This window comes from Neocloeon triangulifer, unplaced genomic scaffold (genome assembly GCF_031216515.1).
Source record: "Neocloeon triangulifer isolate White Clay Creek 2 clone unplaced genomic scaffold, ASM3121651v1 ptg000014l, whole genome shotgun sequence".
In the NCBI taxonomy this organism is placed as follows: domain Eukaryota; kingdom Metazoa; phylum Arthropoda; class Insecta; order Ephemeroptera; family Baetidae; genus Neocloeon; species Neocloeon triangulifer.
Genome location: NW_026775556.1, coordinates 19625662 through 19642835, shown reverse-complemented (window position 1 = coordinate 19642835; position 17174 = coordinate 19625662). Strand labels below are relative to the sequence as shown.

The window sequence follows — 17174 nt, the reverse complement described above, 5'->3', positions numbered from 1 at the left end:
CTATTGAAGTTAATTGTAAAAACCTTTGACAGTTGACGTTCTTTAAATTTTTTTGAGCTTTTTTTGTTTGACGTCTTTGCTGACGCAAGTCAAGGCATAATAAAGCAATAAAAAGTAATTAATTATGTGACAAAACGACCCTTTAATGTTGCATGGAAGTGAGCAATTTGGAAAAGAGTGGCCACGGCATTTGGAGCCATAAAACATTATCATTCGGACGACGATTTTATTGCCTCACTCGCATGCAACAACGTGTGTGTGTATCTGTCTTTCTTTCTTACTTTCGCAGTAGTGCGCACTCAAAATTAGATTGTCCGCCTTTCATGAGGGCATTTTAATTATTAGTCATAAAATCTGATGTGACGCCTCTTCTGGGAAGGCGCATTTTTATTGCCGCGGCCCATTTTCGCCAGACCGATAATTAGAGCTCATTTCCAGTTGAGATAAGGGACTAAAATCTGGACTTGCACACCTTTGACGGCTGACACGTCACTCAGGTTGGCCCCTTTCCCGTTTATAAAAAGGATGGTCGCCAGGGTCCCAGTGTCAAAAGTGCAAAATGAGATTGAAGAGAACGGTCGTCGTCGTAGCAATTCTCCTTTTGGGGTTGGCAAGTTTTTCACAGGCCAAAGGTAATTTCTTATTTAATTTAAAAGAAAATTTAAAAAATTGAATATTAAAACCAATAAAAAGTGGTATTTTCATGAAGTGATAATTTGAATCGGTGGCTTCACATTTTTTAGAAATTATTTTAAGTGTTGCAAAAAAGTTTTTTTTAGAAAGACTAAACTAATTGACAGCTCCCGTTAAAATGACAACAATTTAATTGTCTCTTTGTGTCACGACGTTTTCTGAGGTTGAAATTTAATATCGGCGCGACATCGTGAAATGAGCTGAGCAAATATTATGATTCGCCTTGTTTTGAGTTTATCTTGTTCGCAGAAAAGGTCGCCGCCGGGAAAGTCAACAAAAACCGTCTGTCGAAGAAAAACAAAAAAGCGAGCTACGCTTCTGGGACAGAAATCAAGAGGCAGGCGTACCTCGGCGAGTATCCTTACATCGTGAGTGAATGCGGGTCTTGCACTTGAGAAAAAAACGCTGACTTTGAATATTGCAGGTGTCTGTTCAGACCAACAACGTTCACGTTGCGCCCGGAGCGATCGTCAACAAGTTCTTCGTTTTCGTTGAAGGATATTTTATCGACATGTAAGATTTTGTGAAACTTTTCCAATTTTGAAAAATTAAATACTGAAAATTGAAAGATTCAAACCAAAAACCTCAACTGTGGTTGCGGGAAAAACCGATTTAAACGGTCCCGGCGGAAGTGTTCACCAAATTACCAAACTGATCAAACACGAAAACATGTCTTGGCCCCACAACAACGTCGGGCTACTCAGAGTAGGCAGAATTTTTGTTTTAAATAAATTAAATTTAATGAAATTGTTTTCGAAGGTCTGCCCACCATTTACTAAAAATTTTAAAAGCGTGGTTCTGCCGATCAATAATCACCAGTGGAAGACGAATGACGCTGCAAAATTCATCTACTACGACTCGCAAGGGGTAATTTTTTCCATCCGAACTGTCAGCGCAAAATCAATTAAAAATTTCCTAGAAATTAACTTCAATCGAGGCGGCTACTTTGGCAGACAAGGAATGCAATGCTCTGAATTTGCCCAACAACTGGAAGGCAGAAACTGAAGTCTGCACCGTTCACAGACAAGGAAACACATGTGTAAGCGAATTTCTTTATATTTTGGTTAAAATTGTATAAGTTGGAGGAACTTTGAAGGAAAATTCTTTTTTTTTTTGGTACATCCAGAATCCTAAAATCACAAAGATGATTTTAAAGTCGTGCTAAGCTGTTTCAGTTTTTATTTCCAGGATTTTAAATAAACAAAAACGAACCAAAACTATCAATATTTAATGATTATCTCACAATCAATTTGCAGTAAAAGTTTAAGAAAGTCTGATCTTTATGAAGGAAGAAAAGATAATTTGAAAAGAATAAATAAAAATTAAAAAATGACACATAGTGGGGAAAATTTCTTTATAATAGTTTATGATATTACATACCAAAGATAAATAATTCTTCATTAAACTGATGATATGTGCCGTCCCGCATTACACTGATGACGCGCAGGTTGCATAAATCTGGGCGTTTGCGACGTAACGGGCAATTTTCGCCTTATAGTAACGGCGCTGCTTCGTCATGTCCAACTTGATCTCTTTAATCTGGTCTTGCAGATTTTCCCGTATTACCCGCTGCTGTTGGCGAAAGGGCAATTGGCCGGCGCTCAAACTTGGGGTGTTTGCGACGAAAGCAAGACGGTCAGCCTGACAAGCGAGCAATTCGTCGACGTCGCCATGTACACCAAGTGGATTAGGAAAAACTCCAAGATTAAAATGAACAAGTGCTTGCTTTGATTGCAATATTGACTCATTTAATATTAAAGGCCCTTTTACGTAAAGATTTGTATTATTCCATTTGAAATAATACAAAAATTTATATTTGAAAAAATATATTGCAAAAAAATTCACTCTTTCTTTTGATACAGAGTCACCTATTCCCGCCAAAATCAATCGCTCTTGATGACTTGTAATTTTCTAATGTGGTTGAATTAAGTGATTAAGCAATCAAAACTTTTATGGTTTAAAAGGGAACGATAATTGATTAACTGAAAATGATTCTTGTTTGATGAACCCATGGGAATAATTTACATCAAGCAAGTAAATTTTCATTAACTTTTTATATTAAATAATTAATACTGGAGAGGTCCATTTATCAATTCATTTATTGTTTAAATGTAAATTTTGTTTTGTAAATTACTATTAAATTGCGGTTGCTTTGTGTGTTATTAATGTCATAAGATAAAAATTGAATAAAATCTTCTATGAAAACTATGCTGTTGTGGTGTAATGTTTTGACATTCAATTTTTCTTCAGAAATTATCTGTGCCTTAAATCAGCAAAACAAACGCTCAAAATAATAAAGCACCTATGGAAAAATAATAATTATCAACAGTTTCGTGTAATAAATCTGGTCATTTTCCGGCGCGTTAACTTTTCAGTTGGCAGTGTAGATGGCAGGGCGATTATTTTCTAGGCCGTCGCTGCTGGCCGGAAGTCCCGTGATAATTTGCATAATTCATGAACACACTCACTTTCTCGTTTGGTGCCATAATTTTTATGCATACATTTTTTATACATTGCATGTCGCACAAATATACTGCAGCCGTGCGAGCAAAATAAAACATTGCACGTCCGCCGCTTTGAACTGCAACCCTCGTCGTCGGAAAGAAAAGGGTCGCTACTTTTTATGAATAACAAAAACTTTGCGCGAGCGGAGAGTAGATAACGGAGAGAACTTTTTATCTGGCGGAATATTTGTGGCTCGCATTCGCATCTCAACAATAAGCTTCTGAGATTGCAAAGGGAAAAGGAAAGAACGAAAATCTGCACGCCCAATCTGAGAGACACAAAAGTTTTGTTGAATTTGATGAAACTTCATATCAAAAAATTATCTCTTCAAATTTAACCAGTAAATTTTTAACTAAACACGTCCAGGATATTTTCATCAAGCACAATTTTACTTTAAATGAGTTTTAGGAAAATTCAATCTGCAAATATTTTTTTTTAATTTGTCCAGAGTAAATTACATCGTCATTGCAAATTTATTTTCATTTTCATGTTGTAAAAATTTGAATTTATTGTACAATAATAAAATTAAACTACAAAAAGTTAACTAATTAGAAATTCAAAATTAATTCTGTATTAAAATCGATTGTATTATTATCTACAAACTGTATTTTATAAAATGAAATTCTGACGTGATAAAAAGGAAATTCTTATTTATTTTTCTAGATTATTAAAATTGTTGTTGATATTATTAAATTTATTTATTTATTATAATATACAAATTTGCATTATTTTATTTAAATCAGAACTCGCTTTCAGTAAGGCAAGGACATAGAATAATTTAAAGACAAGAAATCCTAAATCTTAATTTTTAAAATAAAATTGATTTGCAATATTAAAGTAGAAATTTATTTAGTAGATTAATAAATTAATTATAATTCCATAACGAGTACATAAAAATACCTATTATTATTTCCATAAATTTCGGACTGCCTAAAAGAATAATTATTCATCATAATAGCATTAAATATAGTGAGATTAAAACATTTTCGCACCACAATTTAATCCCGGCCGGCTTTACATTTGAGGTCGTGATACATTTTGACGTATGTATAAATAATTGAAGGCAGATATGTAAAGGCAGAATAGGGAAAACATATCACTGTTGTGTGGCGAAATTGGATGAATCAGGGTGAGATTTTGTGGCCAAGTGGACGGGTGGTCGGACGGGTGTCGGGGGGTGCGCGCGTTTTGCGCATAATCTGGGGTCGGCGCTGGCGCCGTGCTGCCTCTCGCGAGCAACACAAGGGCTTCGCTGCCCTTGGCCCATACGACTCTAGTCCGCGCACTGAGTCTCTCGGGGGTGAGGCCGCTGCCGCCGCGTCGCTTCCTCGTGCCATTTGCAACTCACTATACCAACCCAGCCTGCCGGAAATTCTCCGCTTCAACACTTTCGGTGAGTCTCAGTTTTATACTCGCATCCCTTCTCACGCAATTCAGACCAAATGCCTTCCTCTCGGCAAATATTTACTTGCGGAAAAACTTTTCCCAGCGTGTTATATAAATTTATTCTGAATTGAGATTTTCTCTAAATTGATCTTACTCTAAATTAATTTCGTGCAATCAACATAATTTATTTAATAACTTTAAGCAAAATATTATAGTTTAGACAAATTTTTTGGCGTTTGCAAGTAGAAAAATTTCAAACATGCACTTTACTTGGTAAGATTCTCTTAAAAAATCCGTTTTGCGAAAAATTGGTCTCACGTTTTTATGATTTTAAGGTAGCTGAAAATTTTCAATTTAAATTGAAATGGAGGTTCAAAAATTTTTGATTGAGATATAAGTTTAATTTTTCTTACATTAGATAAACTTTTCCAAATTATAAAAATTACAAAAGGGACTTCATGTAATTTATTGTGAGTAAAATAATTATTTTTTATTTTAAAAATTTATTTTCATCAAGTTTAGTTGGATTTGCAATTATCTGATATTGAAATTTCAAAGTATAGAAAATAAATTGCAAAATTATTGCAATTTCTTCTAACTAAGTACGTCTTTTAAAGCTTCATTATCAAGATTATTTAATTTTCCATCTCATTTCTAAAAAAATTAAAAAACGTTTTTTGGAGAAAATTTGGTCAAAATAATATGATATGAAAAATGCAACAGACTCTATTTTTAGTGACGTTCTTCAAAATTGAATTTAAAATGGGGGTTCTTGTATAAACCTTTCATGATTTGTTCCCATTTAATTATTTGGAAAGTTGAAGAAAAATCATGAATTTATGTCTGATATAAATAATATTACTCAACGCTCAATTTTCAATTTTTTCAAATAAATTTACACTCAAAGCGATTTCAAACAAGTAGCTTTGAGAATGAAAATCAATTTTCCGCACCGAATCGAAAAGGAATCGTCTGGAAAAAGGAAATCTGTTGCTTTGACATAAAACCGAGTCGCGTTTTGTTTGTTGTTGGCAAAAGTCTCTTTTCATGTTTTGCGACACGAACAAGTAAGCAACTTTAGCAAAGGTCAAACACGACGCACACGTATAATAAGTTGGTGCCCAAGTTTTGCATCCAAAGTTTGGCAAAACAGAGCGGGAAGGAGTGACTGCTGCTCGTGGTTAATGTAGTGCGGGTCGTATTACTGCGAATGGGGTGAGTCACTCGGATGACCACTTGCTATCGATTAGCGGGCCCAGGTTAAGCCGACACACACACATGCACGCCACATCCTTTATTCATGCCGTGCAAGACAAATAAGAGTGGAAAGATGGCCAACTGCCTATTTACTTTCCCTCGCATTCATTTCTCGCCCTAAAGACATATTTTATCATGTTACTCGGAGCTACGACGTGATTTTCCATAACCAATAGTTTGTCTGGCTTAATTTGTATGTTGAATGTTTGCACGAAGTGTCAGCGTTTAATTCAATCTATAAATTTTTAATCATAACACATATTTTACTTGTTGTTTATTTAATTAAAAATTAGGAAACCTATATTATTTATTGATTGTTCTGCAAAACGTTTTTCTGGTTTAATTTTAATTTTGATAATTTTACTACAATAACCAACGAGAAAGAAAGTTCATATCATTCTTTATTCTTTTATTATATAGTTTTTTTAAACTAATTTAAACTTTATATTTATTCAATATTTATTAGCCCTTTTAATTTATTAAAATTGTTAAGTCTTAAAAACAAGGGAATAGTAACAAAATAAATAAAATAATAATCGTACCTTGTGTGCGAAACCTCTGCCTAGTGACCTTCGGAGTTTTCTGCTTCCGCCTGTAAATAAGCAGAAAGTTGAGCTGTGGAAATTTCCACCTCATTGATATTCTAAATTATTTACAATTACGAGTAATAAAGTACATATTTCATCTTATTCCAAGTTGAACTGCCAACTTTGCATTTCGCTCAAGACAAACCGCAGAACTGCTGCAACTGATGGCGCTTTATGCACTTTCTTCGCACAAACTAATACACTGCACTTGCATATACACATCACCGACTCATGCATTTTGCATCACGAATCTTTTATGCAGAAAACTATATTCTGCTCGAGAGTAACTTGCTCCACTTTCCAAAAGTGGAAAATAGTTAATAAAAATCAACGCGTGGAATGTTTGCAAAGAAAATACGAAGCGACGCGCACTTAAAAAGTTGCAACTCACGCAGCAAGCACGAACTCACTGAACTGAATGAATCTAATTTGAATTGTCTTTATTAACATCAATAAAAGAAAAAGGTGAAAACATATATATTATGTATTCACTGGGAAGGGTTGACGAGAAATTTTTGAGTCGGAAATAATTTGATTTCAGCTTGGGGTCTTTTCTTTTAGTGCAAATGTGGAAATAATAATTTTAAGTGGAAAATCCTTTGATTAAAAATAAATTCATTTCGCCTTTTAGAACTATACATTATTTGAGAAATCTAAAAACGTTTGATAAAACAAAGAACCTCTGAATAAATTTCGATATCCACATTCTGGTTCTCGTTGCTGTCAGAGGAAAGTCCGGAATATTTTGTCGGTGTTTGTTGGAGTAAAAGGGAGATTTGCAATGCAAAGTATTTGACACGCACCCCTCTCCATTGCACGAATTTATCGCAGAGCAGTAAAAGGTCCCAAATCCAAAGAAATTAATCAGTAGCACTTTTGACTCTGCTGCCGAATCTTTAACTTTGGAAATCGATTTATAGATTTCTCGTTTTCGAAAGCCTCGGTTCAGGGAAAATGATCGCCGATTAACGCACATGTCAGTGCAAAAATGATCCATCAATGCTGCAGATTAAGACTCAACTTTGACATTTTTCATCTAACGCGTGAGGATGTGGGTTGTTGAGCTATAAAGACATTTTTTGTTCAATTTATGGATTTATGTGATACGTTCAGTTTGCATTAAAATCTATTTTTTTCTTCTTGTAAACGTACTAAAAAAATCTTTCAATGGTCTAACTTTGAATCTGCTATGAATTATTTAGATTACTAATTTTAATTTTTTTTTATTACAACATTTAATCAAAGTACCTCATAAATCTTGAGATTTTTACACTTATTTTTCCCTCCTGATGCTGTTATATCCACAATTTTACTGAGGCTTTTGACATAATTAAAATCATGACAATGATTTTCAAGACAATTCTCAATACCTGCTCGATACAAATAAAAAAAGGTGCTTTTCATTTCTCTAGGGACTGAATTTCGTCGCGGGAAAGGCAAAACAAATAATAAAAATTACTCTCTCCGGCTCACAATAAATAAATCAGATGGAAAAATTTGGAATCATTTTAACTCTGCAGACGGTGATGTGTTATTTAAAAAGTTTGGCAAAAAAAAATGCACTCAGGAAATGAATGCGCGAACGGGTTATAAATATATAAATCTGAGAGGGCAAAAATCCAATCACGCGTCCTCGATCGAAGATTTTCCAATCTGATTGAGATGCATGCAAAATGCAAACCGCGGCAAAAATGCACTGCTGGCTTTAAGCACTGGCGAGAGGCAAAAAGCTCTTTTCGAAATGCATGAGAGATCCGCTGACTGGAAAATCGAGCCGCGCGCACGGAAAAAGCAGCTCGTCCCTCGGTGCAAAACCAAGCGAAAATTAGATTAACCGAGAAAGCTTACTTGCATATTGACAAAGTCATCTGCCGTCGTTCTGGAACAAACATCAAGCGGCACATAAGCCGAAGGGAGCTGCGGGTTGGTCGGGACGCTTTTGTTCCGCGCTCCACCGCCTGTGTATGCACCGGGCCTGCAACTTTTCAGCTTCAAGAAACTAGGCGAGCTAATTCATCTCCGCTGTTGACACACTCTAAATAATTGATTCGGCCTGTAATAAATTTATGGTTTTGCTCTCGTGCCATTTATCTTGTGTTGCGGAACGCAAATTGAGTCGTCAACCAGCAGACGCGCGTATTGTGCAACCGCGCTTGTTTGTGTTCTCAGCCCCAATACTTTTATCTTGACACAACAAATTACACGCAAAGTCGAGCTCGATTATTACCAAGCTTACGCTAATATTAGCTGAAAACAATGGAGCGCTCTGAAATTATTAATGGCTGCAGTGAAAAATCTATTTTGAAAACAAAATGAGTAATTTTATGATGCTTTGTGACTCGAAATTCCAAACAGTCAGTCATATTTTAGACTAGATTCATCATCGTCATTATTAAAAATGTAATTTGTTGACAAATTAATAGTAAAATAAATTATTATAATTTTTCAAACTATCTAATAAAATCGATTCAATTTGTTCATTTTTACCTCATAAATAAAACAAATCGTCGATTTTCTCAGACAAATTAAATAACTAATAATTGAATAACCATCCAGGATACAGTGTGTGTGAATGATTTAATGCAAAGTGAAAATATAAAGAATGTTTAAGCATTTATTTTAAATTTTGATGGCTTTAAATATTCATATTTATTCTCATCATGAGAGTAACTAGCATTTTGACGTTGGTTGCTTTTATCATTCTAGTCTTTTGTCTCTTCGCACTAGAAACCGCAAATTAAACGCGAGCAAACGGAGCGTGAAATCAAATATATTTGACAAAATAAATCCTTGCCGGCGTTTTCCTTCATTTACGACTGAAATGTTCCAGACGATTTCATTGCGAAGCAATTCGACTCATTTCCCAAGCATTAAGTCGAATGAAGTCTCTCTTTAGTGCTGGAATTTATTGCGCTCTGATTCAGCCGAACAACACTTCTTTATGATCATAAATCACCATAAATACAATACACACTGCGGGGATGATAAACGGCGCAAAAGTACTGCCACGATATTATATTTTGATGCTGCGTTGGCGAGGAAAAGACTTCATCCTCTTACAGGCGCGGATCCTCTTGCCAACCATTATCTCGAGGCGCTTCTTCTTGCCCTGCCCACGGAGCAAAATGCGAAATCTCTTTGCAAGAGAGCAGCTCTTCATTACTTGAAGATAAATATATTGCGTTTCGATCCGCAGGCCAATTAAACCAAATGAGAATGCCAACGAGCAGCAATAGGGAAAAAACGCTTTTTTCATTGTATGTCATAAACATTTTAAATGGAATATTAATTTTATTACAGCCTTATCATAGATAAAATTCAACTTGAACCTTTGCAATAAGATAATTAATATTTGATTTAATGATAGGAATTGTTGATTTATAAAAACTTTTAAACCACGTAAGCGATAACCGAATTCTTTTATCTAAGATCTGTTCATCTTCCTGAGAGATAAGTGCATTAGTTCTTAATATTTATTATAATAATTACTAATTATATTGTCTATTATAATAACTGAACGGATAGATTGTTTTTAGTTTTATTCTTATCAATTTTATTTAAATGTTATTAATTTATTTTATTAACGTAAAATTAAAAAATAAAATATAAATTTAAAAAAGCATTAAAACCTTGATAAGTATTAGAATTTATAGCATGCAAATTATTATTAATATTTATTTAATTAAATTTAAAAATTATTAAATAGCGTTTCCCTTACCTGCAAATTTTACGTTTTTTACACACCTTATATAAACATTCAAACACATGGATAAGGCAGCAGTGGTGTTGTTTCGATTTTTTTTTCGTTCTACATTAACGACGAGTGTCAAAAAGAAGCCATTCGACTTTGTGTAACAAAAAACCCAAATGCGCAGGAAATTAAATGCGAAACGCGTCGCTGCACATGCGAAACTCACCAAGCTGTTCTGAGCAAACTCGCGCGAAATCAAAAATTCGTCGAGAGCAGATCGGGTTTCGCACATGTGTTTACAAGCGGGCGCAAAAATTCTGGCTTCGCCGAAATAATCAATAAACCCTTTGACGGCGGAAAACTGGGCGTCATTAGTCATTAGGGGATTTTTTTAATTATACGGTGGACAAAGTGTTGAAGCGCTTTGCCAGCATTTTGCTATCTCTCTCCTTTTTCGCCTTTGATAATTGCCCGCGTAAGTAAACGAGCGGCCAAAAAAGCTGAAAAAAAACACGCCAACAGCTGCTCCTGCTGTTTTTTGCGAATAATTAATGGACGCGGCGCCATACGATGATGTAGTCGGGCCCCAATTGTAAAATCAAAAGCTCGCACAAAAGCTGATGCCAGCCAATGAGGGAACCAACCTTTTTGTTTATCGGAAAAAATATTTTTTTAGTACCAAATTGGAGTGTAGAGGGAAAGCGCCGCCGCCAAGTATATTTCCATAATTATTTTACCTCTGCGCTCTTTGTTTTTCCAATAACCTGCGAGGGTGAAACTAACTTTGGTGAGGCAGCCAATTAATTAGCGGAAGAATACACACATAGTTGCCAGTGAAGTTTGAGTTTTCATTAACCATGGCAGAGAAGGTACATGCACATGTGCCTAATTATGCGCTGTATATAATATACCATATCATGATAGGAGGCGAAATACGTAATTTAATACGTCGTTGATATAATGGAAAATAGCCTTCTATGTTTTCAAGGAATTTAAAATGTTGCGTTATCAAAATTATAATAATATAATTAAATTGAGAAGTGAATCAGATAAATTAAGAAAAGCCCCCTAATCCAATTGATTAATTAATTCAGGCATGTAGATAACAAATTGAAATACCATAACAAAGTGCCAAACAGTGTATTAAACTTGAAGTCTCCTTCTATGTTTCGTTGTTAATCCAGTCACTGTAAATTTTTCTCTAAATTTTGTAAATTAAACAAATTGTCACGTAAAAAATAGACGTTTTCTCAAATAGAAAATAAAAATTATGATTAATTTTAATACAAATTCTTATTTAAATTATTCCGGTGAAAAAAATAAATATAGGATACATTCACTAGCAAATCCCATTATCTATTTTAAGCTCGTAGAAATCCTCTTATACTTAAAATAATATAAAAAAAAGTTTATTTTTACACTTTGTGAAAGGAAAAAAATTAATTTATATTGCAATCGCACCAAAATCTAGCTATACATTGAAATATTGAAATAATATCAGAAGATCGCACAATTTTTTTTTTATTAATTAATACTTGATTAATGCGTGGGATAAAAAAAACAGTTTTGAAGTTAATTACCCGGTCCCTGGCTGCAAAACCTAATTAATTGGAGGGGCTCATGCAAAAAGCCGCTTTCGAGTTCCATGCGAGGATAAAAGGGTTAAGGCTCGCTCGCGTGGGTGATCAATAATATCAAGCTAGACTAACGAAGCAAGTTCGGGGCGCGCGGCGTGTGCCACTTGGCGTATCACGTATCGTGGCCTCGCAAAAACACTCTCAAGACACGGTTCACTGGCGCAGGAAGAAGTAAAATAGAATGAATCCAACAACCCCTGGCGTAGAAACCCCGGCAGGATCACCTCGCCCGCTTGCCAATATTCCATCAAGCGTCCTTTCTCCTCCTCGTGAAAAGGTCGATTCAATTTTTTCCCTTGCCCAGCTTCTGAAAAAAAAAAACGAAAAAAAGGGCCGCTGATAATATTCGAAATGGGGGGAAAGTCTTGTTGTTAAGAATGGATTTGCCACAATGGGATTTGCCAGCTATGAAAGGGATCAGGCATTATTATGCAGCCGAGGGTACAAAGTGCCATCCGAGTGAATAATAGAAAATATATGACATTTTTTTCGGTGCTGCCAAAGGGCGCGTGGGCCGGACCGCGTCTGCGACGAACAAAATCAATGTGGATTCGGCACAGACGCGCATTAAATTTTGATTCACTTTCGTGTGCCATCCGTCATGCTCGTTGACAGCGGCACGTTTCGCTGGGCCAACTGAAATAATTTTCAAAATTTCATCATTCATTATTGACAGTTTGATCTGCCACTTGTGAAATGTAAACCTAACGAGGCATAAAAGGTTTAAATTCGTAAAATTTGTCAAGTAACTTCAATGATTTAAAAAAAAAATGTTAACGCGCCTTGTTTGCTAGAGGGGTTGCCGCGTAATTTGCTCTTTATTACTTGATTTGTGAAGAATAAACACCAAAAACAATAATAATATTGAATTAAACACTGATCAATATTAACAGAATCATGTTCAAAAATTGCAATCATTTTTAAGGAAAAAATTATCATTCCTCCACGCTTGAGAAATGCTCACGCGAAAAATGTTTCAAAATGACCCTTTTACGGCAAGTATGTTGCAACCTTGGTGTTTTTGGACGAAACAAGTAAATCAAACTGAGCCTTGTACTCATAGGTCAATCTGCAAAGCAAGAATGAGTCGGGAACTTACTTTTCCGCCGGAGAGTCTGGCTGGCTTACGAACTTCTCTCTGCTGCTCCAACTGGAGAACTTCTTCCTTCTTCTTGTTTCGGCCGATTTTCGCCTATTTTAGGCTGGATTTGGGCTCAATCTTGATCCCAACGAGACACGATGCATTTTGTAAACAAATAAAGCCATAATATGTAATCATTATGTCATATATTTGTGATGTGGGCGTGTCTGATAGTCTTGTGGTGGGAGAACAGAGAGAAGGCTTTCTTTACATGACTAAGTGCATCGTCTCTTGTCGGTATCAATATTTAGCCCAAATTCAGCCTAAAATTGGCGAAAATCGTCCGAAATGCAACGTGAGAAGAATGAAGAAAAGAAGTTTTCCATTCAGAGCAGCAGAGATGAAGCTAACTCAGCAGAGCAGCTTGAAAGCCAGTCAGATTCGCCGGCGGAAAAGTAAGTTCCGGTAAGTTTCCTTCTCGCTTTGCAAGTTGGCCAACGAGGATCATAATTAAGTCTGATTCATTTGTTTAACTCGGTCAATTTGAGATTTTTTTATATATTAAAAGTGTATTGAAATGGTAGTGCAAATCTCTTTCTGGGAGATTTTACTTTCTATTCAATACATACAAGGAATTATCATTAAATGTCGAATTAAAAATGTCAATATTATTATAAAATCTTATCTCAAATTCTTAAATAAGAGTGAAATTAATTTCGCTGGATTATTTGATTAATTAAATTTTTTCTAACAAAGTCGACAAATTTTACCGTTATGTTATTCTAGTATCATAAATGACTCGAAAGATCACACGGAGGGGCTTTTCTCTGCCAAAAATACCTGAGAATTTTCTTTGCAGAAAAACCCTCAAAGCAAAGTTATGCTTAAAGGCAGGAAAATTAGCGTCTCATGGTGAATTTTTTATCTTTTCCCCAAAAAGATTCGGGCGCTGAAAATGCAAACAGACTGCGAAATTAAAATCCCTGGCAAAATTCGATTCCGCCACAATCAGAGTCGCCTGCCTTTGAACTTGGCGGTTGTTCAGGTGGCAGCGAACGTGGGTGCAGCGCGATTATGCATGCGAAAATAAATGTCACGTACAGCAAAGGGTGCAACGGCTGAATTAACGCCTTGTTGATTATGCAAGCAAGCTTCGCGTCCATACGTGATCAAAGGGTTGAGAGGGGCTGCAAAAGTGTTGACGCCTAATTGAAGCGACACGGGACGCAAAGTGCGCAGTGCACCGTTTTTTCGCGTGTTTGCACCTCTTCTTTTTTTCCGAGCAACAAAACCACCTCACCCCACCGCTCTAAAATACTCAGCAGTTCATCAAAAAAATGGCTGAAATTTTGAATGAGAATATTTAAATTCATTCAAAATAGTATCAGTTTAAAAACCACCTTTTTTTACTCTCCAACCACGTTGTTTTTAATTAATTTGTTTCCTTGTTCTTTTTTTTTATGCCTGTAACTGTTTATTTCTGTTCCCATAAGAGAAGTCAAGAGCTCAGAAACGCTCAATTAATTTCAAGTCGATGAAATATTTCTGAAGATTCTCTTAAACAACTCAAGGAGAATTTCAATCAGAATTACAAAATTTTAGTTAGAAGTATTGATTGTTATTAAATTATTTATAAATAACAAATTTTCACTTATTTTTTATTTTTATTTTAATCAGAACTGCTTTTTTGAATTCTATGTTGCTGTATGTATAAATTTTTCTGCTTTTGTTGAAAATGTTTTACAAAATTTCCTCTAAAATATCCAGTTTGTTCAAGAATATACAAATATATCTAACGCTTAATTAATTTTCTGCAATCTCTATCGTTTGTAACTACAATAATTGACTATGGCTGCAGACTAGTTTCCCTCCTTGTTGTTTTGCTGAAAAAAAAACATCTAATTTACTGCAGGTGCACTCGGAACTCTCAGGCGCTGCCGCACTAACTAGTGCAATGACATGAGAGTTTTGGATGTGTTTGCAGCCAGTTCTGTTCTGAAAGTAGATCTTTAGTGTTTGCTTTTATGGTTCTTGATCTTAATTATGTATTGGCTATTCAGCTCAGTTTTTCCAGGTGGATTCGCCGTCTTAAGAGTTAATTAAATCTGTTTAACTGTGACTGAGTTCATTTAGATTAATTATTCCCTTTTTTGTAATAAAACCTTTTAACTAATCAAGTTTGTTTGTCGACTGCGAGGAAATTTGCACCCAAACTAGTGTAATTTGCTGAGGAGTGGCTTTCGAAACAAGCTGTTTATGTTTGTGTGTGCTTTCGTGAGAGAGAGAGAGGCGGAGCAAAAACTGCAGCTCATTTGAATATGCTTATTTCTATTAAGCGCGGCGGCACATAATGCCATGCGCATATTTAATTAGGCCGAGGGGCTTGTGCCAGAGAGGCTAATATTTTAATTATATCGATTCTCTCATTTGCATGCAGGTGAAAATCCGCACGCAGAGATAAACCTGGACGAATCTCTTGCTCAAACTCTCTCGCTTGTCGTCGCACCTCCGTCGACTTGCTTTAATTGTTCCTGCGTCTAAATAATGCTCCTCGGCCTGGCGAGAGCGCTAATTAAGTCAAAATTTGAATAAAAGGGGTGGCACAGCCACCCTCGACAATCCAGCCCCACGCTTATTGTGATTAGGGATTCGCGCGCTTGGTGAAGGGGCCTTATTCAAATTTCTCTCTAATTCCCCTGCGCTTAAATTAATGTGCGTCTGACTTACTCTCATTCACCGATTCGGTTATATTACTTTTGAACGACGATTGTGTCTTAAACATTCATTAGCACCATGCATATGAAATGCGCTTATTTATGATTTCCGTGAAAGTAAGGAAAAAAATTATCTACACTTTGTCTTATTGTTTATTTTTAATAATTAAAAAATGTATCTTCTTTACAAAATTATTTCTATCAAGATCAATTCCGTAGTTAATAAATCATAATGGTGACTGAAGAGTAAAAAATTTCCTAAACAAAGTGACTAAAGAAGAATTTTTTTTATATCAATTATTATTAACTAAATCATAGTTTACGTTTTATTTTTCAATATTTAACATCTTTATTAAATTTTAAAATTACCATTTATTTCTTAAACATTTTATAAAATACAAGCTATTTTTGTAGTTAAAAGAATTAAATATGGTCCAAATTTAAAAATCAAATCTTCATTATTTAACAGAAAAATATTTTTATTATATTACGTAATATAATAACAAATAGCATTGCTGATGGTGAAGTTTGACTTCCAAGATCAGAGAGCCCCTCTTGGAGGAACTATTTGATCTTGGAAGGTATAATTTAAATCTCGTGACTTTTAGTCCAACCATGCATGTAACCCATGTTAGGCTTTTAGATCAATCTAAAAAATATTAGAGATTATTGTAGCAAATAAATACATAATATATGGAATAAAATTGAAAGAAAAATGGAAAATGGCAGATGATTCAGATGAGATTAAAAAATTTAATTAAATATCTTAAATCTCATTGATTTAACATTTAATTTAATAAACTCATGTCTTGCCAAATTAAACCAGTTGCATAATTTTTTTCTAACAAAGCGTTAATGACATGGCAATGTTGTTCTTCAGATCACAACAATTCATAATTTATTTTGGTGTTTGAGCTCCTTGTTAGATTGAGTATAAATTTGGCTCAACAATTAAATCGTGTTTCATTGTTGTTGGCCTTGCTACTGTGACGGAATACAGAATTTCGTTTATTGTTGCCTTTATTTTCATCCAAGAGGATCCAAATTAATCTTGTTAAAAAAGAGTGCTTGTTGTAATTAGAAAGCTACTTTAAATTTACGCTGGCGGCCAACTTGATGTTAAAATTTTCGCACGGGTGCGCACTTAAAAAAATAAAACAAAAGCCCTCTGGTTCGCTTCTTGTGACAAAAGCAAGCAGGTTTCGCTGGGAAAACACACTGGCTGGCCTGCTTTTTGTTTTGCGGGGCTGCACATAATAATATTAGATTTATCAGCTCTGCGAATTATGAAAGGGTGTGTGTGTGTGTGCCTGGCCGGGCAAAAACAGGCCTTTCCGCCACTCGCACACCCCACGCCGAGAAAATCACATTATCAACTTTTGCATACCTTTGCCGAGCACCTGCCTGCTTTTTTTGCGTAGAATCTCCGCCGCGCGTCATGCCTAACAATTCGGCCGCGCTGCTGTTTTATTTATAAGCCGGCGGGCGATGAGACTGGCAGAGAATTTAAATTTCAAATGAATGAGTTTCTCCCTTTCTTCTTCAATAATGTGCACATCTCAGATATAAATATACATTTTTGCGCGATATTATTTTGCATGAGTAATGCCCCGCTGCGGCACA

General features: G+C 35.3%; 2 protein-coding genes across 3 annotated transcripts in view; both read left to right on the top strand.

The window, feature by feature from the left end:
- Positions 1-1056: 1056 nt before the first annotated feature.
- LOC132201221 (uncharacterized) lies at positions 1057-2657 on the top strand. Its single transcript, XM_059627209.1, has 5 exons — positions 1057-1206; positions 1263-1398; positions 1453-1560; positions 1613-1732; positions 2245-2657. The coding sequence occupies exons 2-5, from the start codon at positions 1363-1365 to the stop codon at positions 2422-2424; spliced, it is 444 nt and encodes a 147-aa protein (XP_059483192.1). The 5' UTR covers positions 1057-1206; positions 1263-1362; the 3' UTR covers positions 2425-2657.
- Positions 2658-4479: 1822 nt separating this feature from the next.
- LOC132199804 (follistatin-related protein 5-like) overlaps positions 4480-17174 on the top strand; it is a 112906-nt gene continuing 100211 nt past the window's right edge. For both annotated transcript variants that reach the window (XM_059624815.1, XM_059624814.1), the window contains exon 1: positions 4480-4591. The gene's annotated coding sequence lies outside the window, so the exon portion shown is untranslated. The remainder of the gene's footprint in view (positions 4592-17174) is intronic.